A 20,811-nucleotide genomic window follows, 5' to 3' on the forward strand; every position below is an offset into this window, starting at 1 on the left:
ATAAATTTTTTTAATAATATTGATCGCACATGTAGAATTGCAATCTTATCTGGAATCAAGCTATTTTAATTATTATTAAAAACAAATAAAATATGTCAATTATAATATTAAATACAATGATTTGATTTGAGATGATTTTTATAGATAAAAAGGATAAAATTTATGATAATGTTTCTTCGAATAGTGATCTCAGCAACAAAAGGAAGGAAGATTATTTGCTTCTACGCGTTCAGATATTAAAGAAATAGGCAGTAAAATGTATTACGATGTATTATATATAATATATTACAATTTTTATACAGATGACAATCGAATACACGTGCATGTGGAAAAGCATTCATTACGTAGAGTGTAAATTTACGCGCATAAGAGCGATTCAATGCAGTCTCTATTAGTCATTGTTATCGCGAAAAAAGTATTATCCAAGTTCTTACGGGAATACAGCAAAATTATCTCGCGAGTGTGAAAAGTCTCGATAAATAAAATTGCACCGTGAAACGACATGCAGGCACGCTAACGGCGTATCAACGATAAAAAGGGGCCTGCGGCAACGTACGCGGATGTCGTGTCAATAAAAATTATATGTATAAAATACACAGATTCGTATCGTGCAAAAAAAAGTAAGTGCAATCGCATAAAGATGTATATCTTATGGAAAACTTACAAAACATGTATACGCGAAAGAGATGCGAAAGTTGTCGAACATTTATATATTTTGAATAATTATTTAAAATCGCGACGAAAATTCAAATATTCTTCGCTCTTTCTATTTTGTGGGAGGAGGGGAAATAAAGTAATAAAATATGGAACGAGAAAAAATCAAATATCAGATGGGAGGCCGTAAAAAAGGCATATAAAATATTTTCTTTCGCTCCTTTTTTCGCTTCTTTTCTTCCTCTACTTTTCATCTCTATAGGAAAAGAGACAAGTCTCTCTCTCTCTCTCTCTCTCTCTCTCTCTCTCTCTTTCTTTCTCTCTCTCTCTGTCTCTGGCTGTCCGCGTTATATTTACGAAGAGTCTACCACTCTAATGGTCTCGATGCGCTCGGACGCACGCGTACCTGTCCCATGAAACACGTGCGTGTGCACACGCACGCACATACATCCTCCTGCGCGCGCGCGCGTTCGGCGCACACGCCCGCACGCACGATCTTTGCGACAGCGACGGGGAGGAAGGGACGGAGCGGGGGAGGAAGTGGGGCGCGGAGGACGCACGGGCTGCACGGGCGTGAATTATGCCTCGCGCGAGATGTCAAATTGCTCGCCATATCGTAAAATATACAACTCCGCGCGCTGTGGGAAACATTATGTTCTCGGTCCCTTTTCCTCTCCTCCTCTCGCTCTCCTCCGCCCTCCCCCCCCCGTCTCCCTCGCCGTCGATCGTTCTACCTTCAACCACCCGCGTGTCTCCCAACCGCGCTTGTCCACCCTCTCACACGGGCCCTCCTTTCCCACCCCCGCTCTGTCCTGTGTGTTCCTCGCGCGTTTCTCACCCCCGCGCGCGTCCAGACCGTCACGATTCGCAAATAAATTCGCGCGGCGCACCGCAATCGTATTAACGTCGAAACGCCTTCGAATGCAGCCTCCCCGAAATCTATTTTTCTGTCGGTCACGATATAACCGTGTCGTTACTCGATAAAATTATTTGCGACAAGGCCCTTTTCGTGATTTAATTTTGAGAAATTTATTTGTATCGAGCCTACCTTTTTTTAGATAATCCATAATTCGCGAAAAGATATAGAATAGAATTTCATTTCTTTGACTTTTCAAATATTTTTTTCTCCGCAAAATGCATAAAATTAAAAATGGAATTCTATCAAATTGCAAATCTAAGGCCTTTTTCGTGATTTAATTTTGAGAAATTTATTTGTATTAAGCCTACCTTTTTTTAGATAATCTATAATTCGCGAAAAGATATAGAATAGAATTTCATGTATTAATTTATTTACCGTCTACTTTGACTTTTCAAGTATTTTTCTCCACAAAATGCATAAAATGTTATTCTATCAAATTCCAAATCTAAGGCCTTTTTCGTGATTTAATTTTGAGAAATTTATTTGTATCGAGCCTTCTTTTTTTTTAGATAATCTATAATTCGCGAAAAGATATAGAATAGAATTTCATTTTTTAATTTATTTACCATCTACTTTGACTTTTCAAATATTTTTTTCCTCAAAATGCATAAAATTAATAGAAACGGAATTCTATCAAATTGCAAATCAAAGGCCTTCTTCGTGATTTAATTTTGAGAAATTTATTTGTATCGAGCCTTCTTTTTTTTAGATAATCTATAATTCGCGAAAAGATATAGAATAGAATTTCATTTTTTAATTTATTTACCGTCTACTTTGACTTTTCAAATATTTTTCTCCGCAAAATGCATAAAATTAGAAATGGAATTCTATCAAATGGCAAATCTAAGGCGAGGGCTACACTCGTCGAAATAGAATACACGGGACTTCTATGTCAAGTGTCACATTCGCTAGAGAGATAACATTCACCCCTATGGCCAAGGCATAATGTACCTGATCTGATTTAGCGATCTCCTCGCCACGCCTCGCGTCTAATCGCTAGATGAGGAAGAAAGAGCGAGGGAGAAGGAAAGCTCCGGAGCCGTTCATTAATAAGCCTAAAACTGGCCCACACACGAGAGCAGCCTGGAGTGAGTGCCCCGCCGAGAGAGATCTCCCGAGCCGGAGATGAAAGATCCATCGATGATACATAGTATGTATCGACGCGAGAAACCGTCGAATCATCGACCGTCAATAAATACCGATCGATCCCGCGCCAGCGTCTATTAATGACTAAACGTCGGCTAACCAAATTAACCGTGACTAAAGTGCGTTTAACTCGGCATTCCCCGTACTCGTGTAACATTGTTTCTGCCTCGAGCCGCCCCGGCCTTATGTTCCGATTATCACGCGATAAATCGCGACCGTGATTCGCAAGACGAACTAATAATATTCTTTAACGCGAACATTTTTTGCGCTAATAAAAAATATTAATACACTCCTCTGCACGATATATCGAGTGTTTAATTTAACTGTCTACGATTTGCACAACATAATTTCATGAAAATTAAACGAATATTATATCTGACAATATCGGAAACTTGTGTGTGAAAAATGCTGCAAACGTAATAAATAAAAGTTTCAAAAAATATAATAAAATTTTTCTAATTCAATGAAAAATATAAATTATAAATTTATAATATTATAAATAATAATTATAATATTCTAAATATATTCTAACAATATGCACATTTATAGTTATTTTTACATCAAAAGAGAGAAAGAGCCACTTATTCTCGATATTATAAATATATTCAATTAATAACAATAATCATAAATAATTTGATAAACAAAAAAAAATCCCTCGAGTCGCAATCGAAGGAATTTTATTTCCTTGACGTTTAATGAAATTTCTCCGAGATTACTTGCCGTTACCAGTTAATGTATATTCTCTCATTCTTAGTATATATTCCCCCTTTTCCTCATTTTTCCCCCTCGTCTTTATATTCTCTCAAGTATCCGTCGCGCGAGGTTTCCCCACTTAATCCCTGTCCGTACGTAAATCATGAACTTCCTTCTCGACGTCTGCGAGAGGGTACTTGGCAGGACTCTCCACGGGAAGAAAGAGCGAGGGTGGGATGCGAGAGCGAATTGAAAGTTTTCTCGAGAAAAAGCTGTTTCCCTCTAAACTCCGCGTGTTTCTCGCTCTACGAACGGATAGAGTGAAAGTTATACAAAACGACCACGTAACCGCACGAAATCTTTCCTCGCTCGCAAAAATTGATCCTCGAAGGCGGCGAGAGGTGCCCGAAAGAAGAAAAAGGCGGTATATTAGACGCGCGGGACAAAAGGGCCACGGAATACCGCGAATAATGGCCCGAGGGAACGCCGAGGAACAGCCGAAATACTATCGAAGATGAGAAAGAAATGAGAAGAAAATATATACATATACAAGAGAAACATGGTACCTCTACGTAGCCGTATGTATGTGTATGTGTGTATGCATGTATACGCGTTGCTACTCGAAACACAATTCGTTCCGCTTCTCAAAACCCAAAACTGCTAATCCGCCGATGTTTCCCTTTGACCGGTCACTCCTCCTCCCTGTCTACCTCTATCCTTCTCCTTCCTCTCGCCTTCCCGCTTCCTCTTAAAAATGTAACCGGCGATTCTCGGGCGGTTCGAGACAGCCGCGGAAAAGCGCCTTCGGCTCATCGGCGGATTCGACGCGGAAAAGCTCCTCGACACAATGGGTCTCTAACAAGCCCTCTGTCGCGTCTGTATTCCAATGTTCCTCCTTCTCCCTCTCGCTCTTTTGCCTTCTGCCAGTGTCGTTTAGCACCAGTGCACAAAGCTGCAACAATACGTTCGCTGAATTCCGTTCGTATAAGCCCTGGCCTATTTTCGTTTTCCTCTCCAAGAATCTCGAAGCCATGCCCGAGCATGCGACCGACGTCTGTTTGCACGCTGTTTCCAGAGAGTGCCACCGCGCAAAAGTTGACGAGGCCTTCGGTAGCCCTTGAAGAATAAGAGCTACGCGCGCGTGTACCTTTCGCCCCGATGAGGATCTTTGATCCCTCTTAAGGACCCTCGAACGGCGACGATTGCCGTTCTTCCGGCTTATAACTCGCGTTCAGGGAGATACTCTCAAATAAGTCGGAATCCCCCACTTTCAGTCGGCATAAAAATGTGGAAGAAATCATATCGTCAGTTCGCTATATTTTTTGCGAATTGATTATGCATTTAATTAATTAAATTACATCAACTTTATTTCACTTTCAGTTGACATAAAAACGTGGAAGAAATCATATCGTCAGTTCGCTGTATTTTTTGCGAATTGATTATGCATTTAATTAATTAAATTACATCAACTTTATAGAGAATATTTCTCTATAAAAGGGTTAAGGATAAAATCAATCAAAAAATACAACGAGACGTTTAGTTCGCAATCTCTTCTCTTCTCTCGTGTTTCATTTCTCCTTGAAAGCTCACACACATCAGTGGTCATAAAAACGTGGAAGAAATCATATCGTCAGTTCGCTGTATTTTTTGCGAATTGATTATGCATTTAATTAATTTAATTACATCAACTTTATTTCGCTTTCAGTTGACATAAAAACGTGGAAGAAATCATATCGTCAGTTCGCTATATTTTTTGCGAATTGATTATGCATTTAATTAATTAAATTACATCAACTTTATAGGGAATATTTTTCGTGAAAGGGTTAAGGGTAAAATCAATCAAAAAATACAACGAGACGTTTAGTTTAGTTCGCAATCTCTTCTCTTCTCTCGTGTTTCATTTCTCCTTGAAAGCTCACACACATCAGTGGTCATAAAAACGTGGAAGAAATCATATCGTCAGTTCGCTGTATTTTTTGCGAATTGATTATGCATTTAATTAATTTAATTACATCAACTTTATTTCGCTTTCAGTTGACATAAAAACGTGGAAGAAATCATATCATCGGTTCGCTATATTTTTTGCGAATTGATTATGCATTTAATTAATTAAATTACATCAACTTTATAGGGAATATTTTTCGTGAAAGGGTTAAGGGTAAAATCAATCAAAAAAAACGAGACGATTTAGTTTAGTTCGCAGTCTCTCCTCTTCTCTCATGCTTCATTTCTCCGTGGAAGCTCACACACATCAGTGGTCTTAATATTTCGCAAGATCTCCAAACCGGGATAGGCGTTCGCGTCGCTCGCACAAGTTTTACAGGCGGCCGAACGATTTTCAGAGACGCGTAAACCACAGAAACACGTTTCCTACGGGGCATAGCCAAGATATACAATTACGAGTTAGAGATGGGCGCAAAGAGATACCCCGCACCGTGACAACTATATACACACGTGAGTCATTCCGAAAAAATGCCACCTTCCGCGAATAAGTACCGCGCGCTTTGCATGCGAATATCTCTGCGCGTTCAGGGCCGTACAAGAATGCCAAAAAAAAAAAAAAAAGAATCCTCGATTTTCATTGATAGCACGTGAATAGATATCAATCATCATCAATCAGCTGATCCTGATCCAACAAATAGGATTATAAATACTATTCCAGCAGTATTATAAATAAATTGTCATTTAATTGTCACTTTTGACAATCGCTTGAAGGAAAACGAGACTTCTACACAGAGAAAAATGTATACTGTATTCAAGCAAATATTATTTATTTTAAGTATATCATAAGTTTGTATATCCGCAAATATATCATAAGTTCATCACAAGCATTAAATTTAATATATTCTGAATTTTAGTAAGTGCAGTATTTTAGTCAAGAATATTAAATTAAAACAAAAATTTGGTTTGCTTACCACATAAAGTAAGTTTGATTTTTCTTTGACAATTTTACAATATTCTTGAAGAGAAAATAAATTCTTCTTTTGAGTACATGATAATGAGATTTTCTAACACTTGTGATGAGTATATTTTAAGATTATTATCAAGAATATATTCTTGGTTGAAGAAAATTATTACGTAAAAAAAGAAAAATAAACTGAGTAATCGTTTTTCTTAGCAGTAGAATGATATTTTTCTCTGTGTAATATAGATAATCAATCATCACCAATCAGCTGATCCTGATGCAACAAATAGGATTATAAATAATATTATATCCAGCAGTATTATAAATAAATTGTCATTTAATTGTCACTTTTGACAATCGCTTGAAGGAATACACGACTTCTAATATAATCAATCATCACCAATCAGCTGATCCTGATGCAACAAATAGGATTATAAATAATATTATATCCAGCAGTATTATAAATAAATTGTCATTTAATTGTCACTTTTGACAATCGCTTGAAGGAAAACAAGACTTCTAATATAGATAAAAACGGAGCTAATTAGCCATAGGCTCGCGTTATCCGGTGTAATCTGTGGCAATGACAACTCGCGTTCGTCGCATCGCGTCGCCCAAAGCTCGGCCCGTAAAAAATGCCCCGAGGAATGCTGTGAGAATTGTACCGATGTCCTTGTTCCGTGGAAGTGATAGGTCGACGGTACCGACCCTGGTAACTCTAGACGGACGGCATACCGGGCCTCGTGGCGCCCTATCTTTTATGCCGCAGTTTCTGAAAAATCTCCGAGCTTGATCTTCCTACGAGGGAGACGGAGACGGCCGGATCGAGGGAGAAGCTGGGGAGGCGAAGGAGAGAGAAGGAGAGGAATCGGTTGTCAGCGACAGCGGCAACACGTGCGCGCGCGCTGGACCTGGCGGCGGGCGTTTACATAAACACGTATAAACGTCGTGTAAAACCGACGCGACACCAGCCTCCCGCTTCTTCTGGACGCGCGTGTTCCTGTCCGTGAGAGGGTCCGCAACGGTAGCCTCCCGGACTCAGATAACGCCCAGGGATATACGGTCCTAAACTGCGCCTACGTGCGGGGACACTGGGCTACCGAATTTTCAAGAAGTCACGACAAAACGTCAAGATAGAGAGCGGTTAAAGAGACGCTCGCGCGGAACCGGATCAAGGATAACGACGTTTCTTATGTTAGTACCATGGGCCGTCGTTCTAGAGATGTTTCGCTGAAATATTTCTTTTTTTTAACGACGAAAAGGAACGTAAAATTTCATCTTTTTTCGTCTTTTCTATTATCGTTCGATCCCGGAATTAGACTCGTAATTAAAGAATAGAATAATTTCCTGGGCAATTTCTCCGAGAGATGGAGAAAAAAGCCGAGACCCGCCTCTAGTTCCATCACGGCGTTATTTGGGTTAACCGTTATCTTATCCTGACGCGATCTTTGGAGGTAGCAGCAGCCTCGTGCTTTCCAATAGACATCAAAAGGTGGGTATATCATGGAGGCCCGTGGGGCCTCCCCGAGGCTCGACGAGAGCGAAACAGAAATATAGAGACGAAGAGAAAAATAGAAGGGAGGGAAGGAAAGAGAGGGAACGAGCAAACACTCGAATTACCTTGGCAAAGAAACATCTGCCGATGGCGCTCTCCCTTTCAAAGCCAACATGGCGGAATGATCGGCGCATCAACCGGTAGTTACGCTTACCCACGGATCTGCGGTTCTTTTTTTCCCTCGGCCGACTTGTTCTCTCTCTCTTCCTCACCCCAGTTATCTGCTTTTCGCGAAAAAAAACTCTGCAAAACATTTCTCGACATCGAGCTTCCGACTCTTCCTCTTCGTCTCTCGCCTTCTCTCCTCTTCTCGTGCGGAAAGAGGAAACTTTCTCGCTAATACAGATCCGGGATCCCGTCTCGTCGTGATTGTAGTATCGGGAACGAATCTGTGGGTACACAGAACGCAGGTGCTACGTAAACATCCCGCTGTCGGAGAGTGACCCGGAATGACAGAAGAACGATTGGAGAATCGACGTTGAACACATCGAACACGCGCACGTTGGGTCTCGCAATTCGCATCCCCCCGGAGATCGGTATCTCGTTCCATCCGGCATCGTGAACGATGATTAAAGCGCGGCCGATTGTTTTCATTCTCCCGCGGTATCACGCCGCAAATGAAATCACCATCTTCCCGCGCAGGTTAGAGATTTTAATTCCTCTCGAATATACGTGTCCGCGTATATATATCTCCGACTGGTATCGCGACGTTTATCACTCCCGCAAAAAAAAAGAAGATACCACCAATCTCGAATCTGCACTCGCGAAAATTGCTCGGGATATAAACGGCAGCAAAAGAGAACGGTCGCAAATGAGATTTGTGAAACACGAGGCTCCGGACTCACGTAAAGAGAGATCCGGATATCTGGCGATCCTGATCCGCGCAGCGATATCGCCGCGACTCTTTCGTATCTCGTCGCTCGATCGCGATGGTTGAAATCGATATATGTATATGTTTGACGGAAGAGGGAGTCTCTCCGGGAATCTCTCCACTAATGTTGAACGTATAACAAGAAAATTATCCACTCGAGGGGCTCCCAAAAATAGGACGTGGAAGAAGAGGGAGGTCGAAAGGTCGCCGAGTAAAGGTGAGAAGGATTTCGGTTTTCTCGATTCGGCGAGCCTCGCAACAATGTCCGGCGGGCCCCAAGACTGCCCTCCACGAATACAATGGCCGCGAAAATCATTCATTATACGCGGGAGATGCACTATACAGAGAAGGGAAAGACGTCGAGGAAAGAGGATGAGGCTGCGAGAGTTCGGACCCCTGGACAATGGCGTACGCCCATATATCACTCGAACACCGATTTTTCCGAAAACCGGTGTTCAATGAGTCTTCCTCGGAGAAGAAAGGCCGAAATTCTATACTTCGGTTTTGCGACGCTCTTTTGCCTTTCTGGAGCTGTTAAACCACTTCCGATCGTATGATTCGACTTTTATGGAAATTCGTTAGCCTCGACAAAATTTTTCACGAAGATCCTGTTATTTTAGGTTTCCCAAGACACGAAATTTAAAGAAAGGAGACCATTCATATGTTAAGAATGCCTGGCAATTTTAAAATTAAGAAACGTGATTTTTTTACAATGGTTCTCACAAAAAGAGAGACGCAAAGTAACTTGATCTATAAAATTATTTCAATTTATTCACATATATAAAATAATTCTCTAATATTTTTTTTCATTTTTTATTATAATTATAAAGTCTTGCATCAAAACATCCATTGTAAAAAATAACGATATAAATAATTGGCCTTAAATAATCTCGTTTTTCCCTGAAACTTTATTGTTAAGAATGCCTGGCAATTTTAAAATTAAGAAACGTGATTTTTTTTACAACGGTTCTCACAAAAAGAGAGACGTAAAGTAACTTGATCTATAAAATTATTTCAATTTATTCACATATATAAAATAATTCTCTAATATTTTTCTTTCATTTTTTATTATAATTATAAAGTCTTGCATCAAAACATCCATTGTAAAAAATAACGATAAATAATTAGCCTTAAATAATCTCGTTTTTTCCCTGAAACTTTATTGTTAAGAATGTCTGGCAATTTTAAAATTAAGAAACGTGATTTTTTTTACAACGGTTCTCACAAAAAGAGAGACGCAAAGTAACTTGATCTATAAAATTATTTCAATTTATTCACATATATAAAATAATTCTCTAATATTTTTCTTTCATTTTTTATTATAATTATAAAGTCTTGCATCAAAACATCCATTGTAAAAAATAACGATAAGTAATTGGCCTTAAATAATCTCGTTTTTTCCCTGAAACTTTATTGTTAAGAATGCCTGGCAATTTTAAAATTAAGAAACGTGATTTTTTTTACAACGATTCTCACAAAAAGAGAGACGCAAAGTAACTTGATCTATAAAATTATTTCAATTTATTCACATATATAAAATAATTCTCTAATATTTTTTTTCATTTTTTATTATAATTATAAAGTCTTGCATTAAAACATCCATTGTAAAAAATAACGATATAAATAATTGGCCTTAAATAATCTCGTTTTTTCCCTGAAACTTTATTGTTAAGAATGCCTGGCAATTTTAAAATTAAGAAACGTGATTTTTTTTACAACGATTCTCACAAAAAGAGAGACGCAAAGTAACTTGATCTATAAAATTATTTCAATTTATTCACATATATAAAATAATTCTCTAATATTTTTCTTTCATTTTTTATTATAATTATAAAGTCTTGCATCAAAATACCCATTGTAAAAAATAACGATATAAAAATAACGATATAAATAATTGGCCTTAAATAATCTCGTTTTTTCCCCGAAACTTCATTTATTAGATGTGCAGAATATTTTTCAACTTTTGAAAATTGACAGTTCTGTTTTACGATTCAGTCATATAAGTACCTTTGTGTGAGCACTATATCTCGATATAAAATACAGTCTGAAATATAGTGTCTAAATCTAGCACGTCCATGACGTCGGAGCTCGCTCGCGCGTGTATCGCTCGTCGATTCCAGCCCCGCGTAGCCAAAACGATTATAATAACTATTTTATCCGGCGCGGATCTGGGCCATTGTGCCTCCCCATTCTGAAAGTCATAACACAGTCCGTGCCTACGCTACGCTCCTCGGGAACTGCCTCGATAGTTCCCCTTTGGCTGTGCTATATCACGACGTGTAACCTGGTGCACCATGAATTTCAAGTCTGGCGCAGGTATGCGTGTCCGGGGATGCGAACCCAACACACAATCGGAATTCTCTGTATCTACACATTTCGAGCCACGCAAATTCGTATTGTGACTGTGCACGTACACGTGTGTGCGTAACGACATGTATACACGAATGATTATCTTTCAAGTATACGTGTACATGCACAACGCTTGTATACAGGCTGTCTCGAAAGATCGAATGAGGATTTTTATAATCGATTTCCTGCCTCTCTTCTTTTTCTCTCAGAGAGAATCATTCAAGAGAAATTCAGATGTCTCGTAATCGAAACTGTGTCTGCGCAAAATTCATTCAAATTTCATTAAAGTCTCACCTATACTCGATTGCACCGATTACACAGAAAAAAAGGACATTCTTCTTTTGAAAATATATTTAGTTTCGACATGGGAATCTTGACATGAGATTATATCGCGTTGATTTAAGAAAAATATAATTGCTTGAATAATTGCTTACTTGAATGAAGCCATTTTATATAAAAAATTAAAGTGATCAATTAGGCGTAGAGAGCTAATTGATCACTTTAATTTTGAATTTACAGAGAGCTTTATTACTTTTTGCCATTTTATATAGTTTAATCGAGAGAAATATATTCTCATGATTTAAGATTTAATTTTCTTGAATGGAAAAGAAACAATGTTGGATAGAAAATAACATTTTTAAATCAAAGATTATAATTTTCTTAAAGTAGAATTAAATAATTATATATTCCTGAGGTGACAATTACAATATTAAAATAAGACGATAATATTGTTGAAATTTAAAATTATTAAATTCTTCTAAGAAGATTAGAAATTGTTGCGTATATACGAAACAATGAACGCGTTAGTTTAAGTATATAAATTTTTATTTGACACTTCTTTTTTTTCTGTGTATTCTACTTTTTTCTGTTTTTTTCTGTGAAGAGTCCGACGAACACTTCGACGAGAAAGCTCTCTGTTTGAAATTGATTAGAAAACTACTGATGCTTCGATACATCTTAATTAAAATGAAAAGAGACCGAGTTGCTCGAAGAGCAATTTTATTAAAATTGGAGGTATAAAGGATTTTTGGGACACCCTATATTCAAGCCATCCTCGTTCCACGTTGACGCTGTGTGCGTGGCATATCGCGGCGGTAGCACACATTGACCGCCGGCAATATTTCACGGCATATTGTTGCCATCTGCACACGCAACCCCGCGCGCACGACAGAATGCAACGACGTAGGAGAGACGCGCGCGCTTTTATTTATCCGCTATTTATTTGCCAACGCGCGCGCTACCGAAGGTCCCCCCGGCCCTGCCGGGGACAGATTTGAAAAGTTATTAATCGTCCTGTTTTGGAAAGGAGTGCCTCTCTCGCCCTCCTCCTTCCCTTCCTTCTCCCTAGAGATGGTTCCTTTTCACGCGAGCTGTTGGCTAACCAGACGACGGCGCATTGGCCGCGACGATGCGAACGTGCCCCTTTTTCGATCGGCACGAGAGGGTTCCTCTCGAGGAGGTGTGAATCGATGGGTGGAGACCGGTCACAAAAAGTCGAGCCAATTCTTTTGTGAAACAGGGATCTAGATTGAGACACGCGAATATGTCCCGGCCGCTGTCATTCGCTGCTCGAGTCGTAAAATTGTCGTGTATTCAAATTATCCGAGAGAATTATACATTTAATCGGAAATTATAAAATAATAGAGATAATTATTTTCCTTGGTTTTCTTCACACATATATTTTCCGCAAATTGTTTCATCATGTCACAATTTTGAATAATTTTCGATTAAAATTTTGTTGTAATTAAAAGAGATCATTAGGATATTTATTCCTCAAAAATTTTGTTGTTGATTATGAATTAAGTGTTGGATCTATTTTGAACAAATTGTTAAAAATCCTAATAATGTATTTAATTACAAAAAAAGTTTAATTGAAAATTTTGATATGATGATACAATTTGAAAGCATGAAATATATATGTAATATATTTAAAATAATATTATAACAAATATTTCTTCAATATGTATAAAAACACATTAAAATAGTTCAATTTTTTAATTTGAATTATAGATTTTTAAAATTGAAGCAATTGTTCACGTCAAAACAGCCACGAAAAATGTTTATTCTTTTTCTCATTTCTTTTTTTTATTAAATTCTATTGTTGAATATTCCAAGTAATCACTACTACTCTTTTTTATCCTTATAAATGAGTGCTTATAAATATTCACTTCACAAATATCTTGAATACCGTTAATGTATATATCTTAATATATTTCACGGTGCAAATACATTTTGCGAGATAATCGAGATAAGCGAAATGTCATAAAATCCGAGAATTGAGGTGTTTTCTCTCCTTAGCGAATAAGGAAAGGAAAATGAAATGGAGTTACAGCAGAGTCGTTTGAGATAACAGGTGACACCGTGCGTGAAAACCGCTATCTCTCTCCACGGCTTCATAAATATTTAAGACACCTACTTATGATGCCCGCGTGCCGCAGATGCCCGTTGAACGATTTGAATATAATCTGTATCACGATATGTACGTGTCACTCTTGCCTTCGTAATCTTATCACATGTTTTTCACACGTAAAACGAATGACATAATATCATTATGCATGTAAAATTAATAGACTTCCCTAGAAACACAAACTTCAATTGCACGATAAATTTCGCAAATTTCGAATGAAATGTTAGCATTTGATGCAAAAATTCATTTTTAACAATAAACAATTATCTCTTTTGTAAGAAGGGGAAAAATATAAAATACAAAAAACCATGAAATATAATGAATTAAAAAAATAGAAAGTGTAATAAAAAATTATAAATTTCTAAATCTAATCATCTTTTTAATATTATATTTATTTAATTTTATATTTTTTTCGAAGTATTTTGAGCGTCAACTTTTTTAATTTTAAATTCCGAGATATACACAAAGATCCACAAAGATTCTGCTGGCAGAATTATTCCCCTTAGCACTCGTCTTGGTTTTATGTGTTTCGGTAACACATATTCCCAATTCTAGCCGCGACTCGACCAAGGACGAGAGCGCAAGAAAGAGAAAGATGGAGAGAGAAGGAGAGAGAGAGAGAGAGTCCGGTCGCCATTTTTCCCATAAAAAATCCGCCAAGTTCGCGCTTCCTGTTCGCGCGTCTCCGCTCTTCTCGAGAGCGCCAGAAAGAGGAAGCTCCGGAAGAGGGAGTAGAATGCGGGGGTGCGGACCGACACGGTAAAATATATTCCAGTCAACTTCCGTTGGAAATAAATAAGAGTCACGCCACCGCGCGCGCGGTCTCGTTGCGCCCCGACTACGGCGGCCATTCGTGTGCAGGGGACCTTATCTCTCGATATCTCTCTTCTCCTCTTTGCGTGGCCCAAGCCAAGAGAAGCCATCGAAAGGAGTTGCGCCGCGCCACTCATCAAGATACACTATAATCAAGATGAGGCTTTCTGTAACGTGCGCGTTTGCGTTACCGCCTTTTAATTACCGACAGCTACGTACCCGTGCGAATTGACACCTCTCTATTTCAATTGATCGCCTCTGCAACACGTCTGATTATCCTGATTCTTCATTATTTTGTGTATCTCGATATTCTTATTAATTAATATATTTACTAATTATTAATTTATATGTAATATTACTTTATATTTAATATAACTAATATTACTTTATATTTAATATAACTAATATTTAATTTATATTTAATTTTGTTTATTAATATATTTAATTAATATTGTTAATTAATATCAATTTGATTTATTTATTAAATTCTTCTCGATTTTATATTTTACGTTTATATCTCTCGCCTTGTTAAATGCTATGTTATATTTAATTGGAATGTTATTTAATCTATATTGCTGCCATCCCTTTTTTTCAGGCGAGAAGCCCTTTAAGTGCGAATTTCCGGGCTGCGACAGAAGGTTTGCGAATAGCAGCGATCGGAAGAAACATAGTCATGTCCACACATCGGACAAACCTTACGTTTGTCGGCAACCGAGCTGCGATAAATCCTATACTCATCCAAGTTCGCTACGTAAACATATGAAGGTATATCACTCTTAACATAATCGTATACGTATGAATGCTAAGTCATAGTCGATGTGAGAATGCGCTATTTATAATTTAATTTATGTCTTCTAATTGTCTGTGTTTCGCACGTGATATAAATATATTCAAAAATTTCATTTCACATATGAAATCTCTGCAAGATTTTTTATAATTTTTTTATTTAAGATGACGGAGTGTGGTAGGAGATCCCAAACTATGTCGCCATCGTAAGATTCTTCCTTATGATTATCGTAAGATTCTTCCTTATGATTATTGTGATAGATAATTCAAATTATTGTGATAGATAATTCATAATTTAATTCATTTACGCGCAAAAGATTCTGATTTATTTGTAAGCTCCGTTTTTATAAAATCAATTTGCAAATAGAATAAATAATTATAATTCAAAATATATGTACTTTCAATTAGTAAATATTCCCTTATCGAGATCATTTTTCGTCTAATACAGATAATCATCAGTATAGAAAGAAGAAACACAGACGAAATGGGTGTATAATGACATATATGTTTATTCCACGCTTCCACTCTTATGTTTCGTGATTCGCAACGATTGTACGGATGATATCTCTCTTTTTTTTAGGTATTATCTCAAAAAATATCGATATTTACAACATAAACAAAGAAATCATATATAAGTAAATATAACAATGCATTTATGCATATAATTTAATATAAATAAATATATTGCCATATAAAATTTCTTTGGTTATAAAATTTTTCCAAGAAAATTGATTTAAAAAATTGGAAAATTTATAAAATGTATACTTTTTTTTAAGCTTAATATTATAATACTCATTTATAGTGAAAAGAACAGGCTCTATTCTAAATAATTATTTTGAAGACTTTTCAGTAGGCAAAGAATCTACTAAAAAAAATCTTCAAAATAATTATTTAAGATAGGATGCAGTATGAATTATGAGAATTGCATTAACAAAAATAATGCTTCTCGATTTGAATGTCATTAGAACAACCAATTGCACATATTAAATTAAATTAATTTGTTAAATTGAATGAAAAAAATGCAAAACTCACTGATCAAAAAAGTATCACTACTTGATACAAAAAAAAATGTTTATTCTAAAAATTTTGTCCGCGATTTATATTTTCGCACATGAAGACTTTTTTTTCGATCGCACTTTCTGACCCGCTCTGCCCGTAGTCATCCACGATAATCTTAATCACATTCTATTCATATCAAGATGAGCTCTTCTATATGTTTCTTTCTTTCTGTTTCTCTATACATTATTTAAAAGTTTTGAAGAGAGAGAAAAAGACTGTCATGAAATAAAAAATATCGTGGAAACAAAATCGTGAGCCGTCCGTAAGATTACAACGTGGTCTTTTCTCGCGCGAATAATCGTGGAATGTTAATAAGAAATTATTTCAGCGCGAAAAGACAGACGAAGAGGGTGAAGATTCATGCAAACAGGCTAATTTTCGAAATATATGCGTGATATGTTACCTTTGACGGGGCGCTCTTGCTACTTGACGATTTTCGTAGACGTGATTCGGGGAAGACGGTTGTCGAGATTTGCTCACTGAATTATGAAAGAAGGTCCAAAGCGAATTCTTGATCCCCGTTGCCTTCGTCTTGGCTTTTACGCCAGGATGCTGCTCTCCTCGCTGATCTCCTCGTGATCTCTACCTCGATATCCAGACGATCGATCTCAGCATCAAGCCTTTAACAAAATACAATATATGTTAATAAATAAATAAATAAATATAAATAATATAAATATATACAGGATGTATCTTAAAAACCTCCCACTAAGCAAATAACGTTATTCCTGATTAAAAACCGAGTCGAAAAGTCCTGAACCATTTTTTTTCCCAAGATTAATTAATCAGATTTAAGTACTAAAAAGATTTCTGAAAAGATGAATTGTTTAAAAATTAACACAAAACTGTTTATTTTTTTGCTTATCCAAATCTTCATATGTTGATAACGAGGAAGTTTGTCTTTTTATGGGCGCGACTTTATTCATTAATTACTGCTTTATTAAGCATTATGGAAAAAATGGTTCTGGACTTTTAATCAGGAATAACGCTATTTGCTTAGTGGGACATTTTTAAGATACACCCTATATATATATACACACACACACACACACACACATCCTATATATATATATAGGGTGTCCCAGACCACCCGTACATCCATTTTAAAATGAAAATAAATGGCTTTTATAAAAAATCGCGAACAATTTTTAAGTAAATCGGGTATGCTCTATTAAATGGTGATATTTTCAACTTTTGATTCCGACCGAAATACGCCATCCGGATCGGAAGTTGAATTTTTTTAAGGGAACATGAGACTTTTTATTACAGATTCGAATTGAAGTTCATTATTTCATCACAGTTACTTTCAACGTCAATTTTAAGATTGACAGAGACATTTTCAGAAAAAACGTTTGGTACAAAAGTTTCTTATTTTTTCACGTACAATTCGAATCTGTAATAAAAAGTACCATGTCCACCTAAAAAAATTCAACTTCCGATCCGGATGGCGTATTTCCGAATTAAAAATTGTTCGCGATTTTTGATAAAAGCCGTTTATTTTCATTTTAAAATGGACGTTTGGTCTGGGACACTCTGTATACCATAGAGTAAAGAATATGGAGGATAAAAAATTATATATGTATAATATACATATGTATAATATACATATATAATTGCAAAATATAAATATTTTTGTCGGGTGAATAATAATTTATGTAAAAAACTCATTAGCCACCTGATGGAAAAAATGTTCATTTCGCAATTTCTAACGCAAGATGACGTTTTCTCCTCGCAGATACACGGTGTGACGATCAGCGAAGGAAAAATGGGGATGTATGAGAGCGAGGGCGAGGAAAGCAGCAGCAGCGTTTGCAGCGTATCGGTAACGGATCACACGGAATCGCCTCAACCACCTCCCGTCCCGACGACAACGGCAACCAACCCACCACCGCTCACGAGTCACTCGTCGATTCGCGGGGGAACAGAGTTGGCGGAATGGTACGTATGTCAAACGCCAACGATCGGGCCTCAACCGGGGCCCCTACCGGGCCCACCACCCCCCCATCATCTTGGACATCATTTCAATCAGCTAATACATCCTCAAGCGGCTGCCTATTAACTGAAGAATGAATGTCGAAATAGTCAATAAAATAGTAAACAAATATGTAGGCAGAGCTACGTCCAGAGCACGAGATGAACTCGTTTCCGAGTACTTGTTTCCGAAACGTTTCCGTTCAAACGTTGGTTCAATAATCGGTAGGCTCTAGATTTGAGTTCCGCAAAAGTAGGACGCCCAAATTTTTGCTCGCCTCCGAAGGCTTTCAGATTTTTGGCGCGAAGTGGATTTCAGTGAATTTGGAGATGTGTATGTTGGCTGTGTCTCGTTCCGTTTTTTATGGTGGACCGTTCTTGCGAATAATGCACGAATATACGGCCAAGAAAATAGCGAAACTATATAAAAGGGAAGAGATCTAGGCAAAGGAATAGATGTGCGCTAAATAAAATGATGCTTGTCTGATAATCGAGAGGATTGAACTCGATATAGTCGCAGACATTTTTCCTCGCTCGTGAAAATCGATAATGATGTCTTTTCCCATCTTTATCTCTTCTCATATTTCTTAATACGAGATATATGATGATGATATAATATGAGATATATGAAACAAAATGCCTTGCTGAAAATGTTTTCACGAAAATAAATTCGAATGACAATCACCGAGTCAAAATCGAATGGTCTTTCGAGAAAAAAATTTAGTTACTCGACAATAGATAAAAAAAGAAAAGGATAACTAAAATGGGCCCAATTTTATATTCAATCAAACATGATTCAATTTTAAGCTTATAATGAGTACAACAAAATCTATAAAACTATAAATTTGTGAAAAATGTCTAATTCTCATTTTTTTTATAAAAGATTCTCATTCTTATTATTATCATTACTTTTCATAATTACAATTATGTCATTTACTTTGATTCAAAAATAATTTTAAATTAAAAATATTTTTCAATCGAAAAAGAATAATACATATATATTATCAGAGTTTAACAAAAATACCTCTAATACTTCTTGTTATACAAAGTGGAAAGAATAAAACTTATTTCTAAATATATTTTAATTTAATGCTCTCGCACAAAGTTGCAAAAAAATAACCTGAAGCAATTTTACTAATAAAAATTTTAATTTGAGTTATATTTTGTTGTTGTAAAATTGAGCCTAAAAATAACTTCCTTCGAGTTTGTTCATATATGATGCATCATATAGCCTAGTTGATCCTCATTGATCATCATTGATTCTGAGGAAGATTACGAATTTAAGATCAAATAAAATATATTTGAAGCTATGTAAATATTTTACTTCTATGTAAATATTTCCCATTGATCGGGATAGCTATTTATTAATTTTATTCTTTTAAATCCATGAATCAAAAAGAATTTGTAGTATATTTTATTAATGGTCGTATTATAAAAAACTAATTTATTTCAAAATATTTCGATAAAAAATTCATGATCTCTTACTTTTAATTTTTTACTTTTAATTTTTTAACTTAATATACTTCTTAATATATATTATCAAGGAAGTCTTAAAAAATATTTTTCAAATATACCATGTTTTGAGAGATATATGTCAGTTCGTCTTGCTTGTATTTTTTAAAACTTTTTATATTTGAAATGAGATGAATGTGTTTGGACATTTGTTGATAGGCAAATAGAAAGAAAGAAAGAACGAAGAACTTGGATTTAGAAAACACAAATAAAATGAACAGATCTAATATTATATAGTTAATTATGTATAATTATGTATTATATATTATATATATACATGAAATATTTTCGAGATTTAAGGTGATTTTATTTTTTAGATAGAATTAACATACTACTTTTTCTTTAATAAAAAGGATTACATCAATTCTCCTTAATATCTCCCATATAAAGGTATTAAAATCATAATAAAAAAATTAATAATTTATTATTTTATACATGAAATTAATTACAGAAAAAGTGTATGTATAAACATGATATAAATAGATGAAAAAAGAGCCAGTTTGATAACACAAGCGCAATATCTAATTTTTATAATTTAAAAAAATTTTATTTGTACGTTTCGATCACACTTTTGGATTCTTAGCAAAAAATACAAAAATGTGAAAAGTACCGATCTTAGTAATCAATACATCTTAAATTCAGAAGCACGCACGGATCCCTGATCGCGGTAAATCCTCAAAAGGTGTCAACCAAATGAAAGTCAATACTCATAAGTAACAAAAATATCGGTGATACGAAATTGTATCATAATTGTATCATAACCGTTCACATTGTGTACTTAGAAAGTGAAATTGAAATCAGACAAACAAAAAGATAGTAGAAATAATGGATGCAAATCACGAAAACTTACCGGAAAATCCAAAAACAAGCACACATCAAGAAGCACGTTAAAAATCAAATTATAAATGTTTTATATATAAACAAATAAATATCTAAAATATTTACATAAGTTACAAAATAATAAGTTATATATTTTTTCAATATATTATATAACGTGAATTTCAGTTTATTAATTAGAATTATTATTAAAAAGAATTATGTTTGTGTAGACTAGAATTACAAAACAGAAATAAACAAATAATGCATAAATAAATAGATAAATAATTAAAAATATATAAATATAAATTTATATATATTATATGTGCACAACAAGTATAGTATTCTTATTTTA

The 20,811-nt window shown here is 35.8% G+C and overlaps 1 protein-coding gene and 1 long non-coding RNA gene across 3 annotated transcripts in view; one reads left to right on the top strand and one right to left on the bottom strand.

Annotated features, from left to right (window-relative positions):
• Window positions 1-18,892, top strand: part of LOC105249300 (zinc finger protein ZIC 4) — a 35,830-nt gene extending 16,938 nt beyond the window's left edge. The window contains exons 2-3 of one of the 2 annotated variants that reach the window (XM_020026911.2): window positions 14,908-15,077; window positions 17,893-18,892. In XM_020026911.2, coding sequence (XP_019882470.2) covers window positions 14,908-15,077; window positions 17,893-18,216 — 494 coding nt within the window. In that variant the 3' untranslated portion in view covers window positions 18,217-18,892. Of the gene's footprint in view, window positions 1-14,907; window positions 15,078-15,263; window positions 15,435-17,892 lie in introns of those variants that run through there. The other variant, XM_025414726.1, reaches the window with a different exon arrangement.
• LOC112639757 overlaps window positions 1-20,811 on the bottom strand; it is a 132,306-nt gene that overhangs the window by 91,464 nt on the left and 20,031 nt on the right. The window contains exon 2 of the long non-coding RNA XR_003123660.1: window positions 16,561-16,777. This is a non-coding gene — a long non-coding RNA (uncharacterized LOC112639757). The remainder of the gene's footprint in view (window positions 1-16,560; window positions 16,778-20,811) is intronic.

The sequence above is a fragment of the Camponotus floridanus genome, unplaced genomic scaffold (genome assembly GCF_003227725.1).
Source record: "Camponotus floridanus strain SB8 unplaced genomic scaffold, Cflo_v7.5 scaffold89, whole genome shotgun sequence".
NCBI lineage: Eukaryota > Metazoa > Arthropoda > Insecta > Hymenoptera > Formicidae > Camponotus > Camponotus floridanus.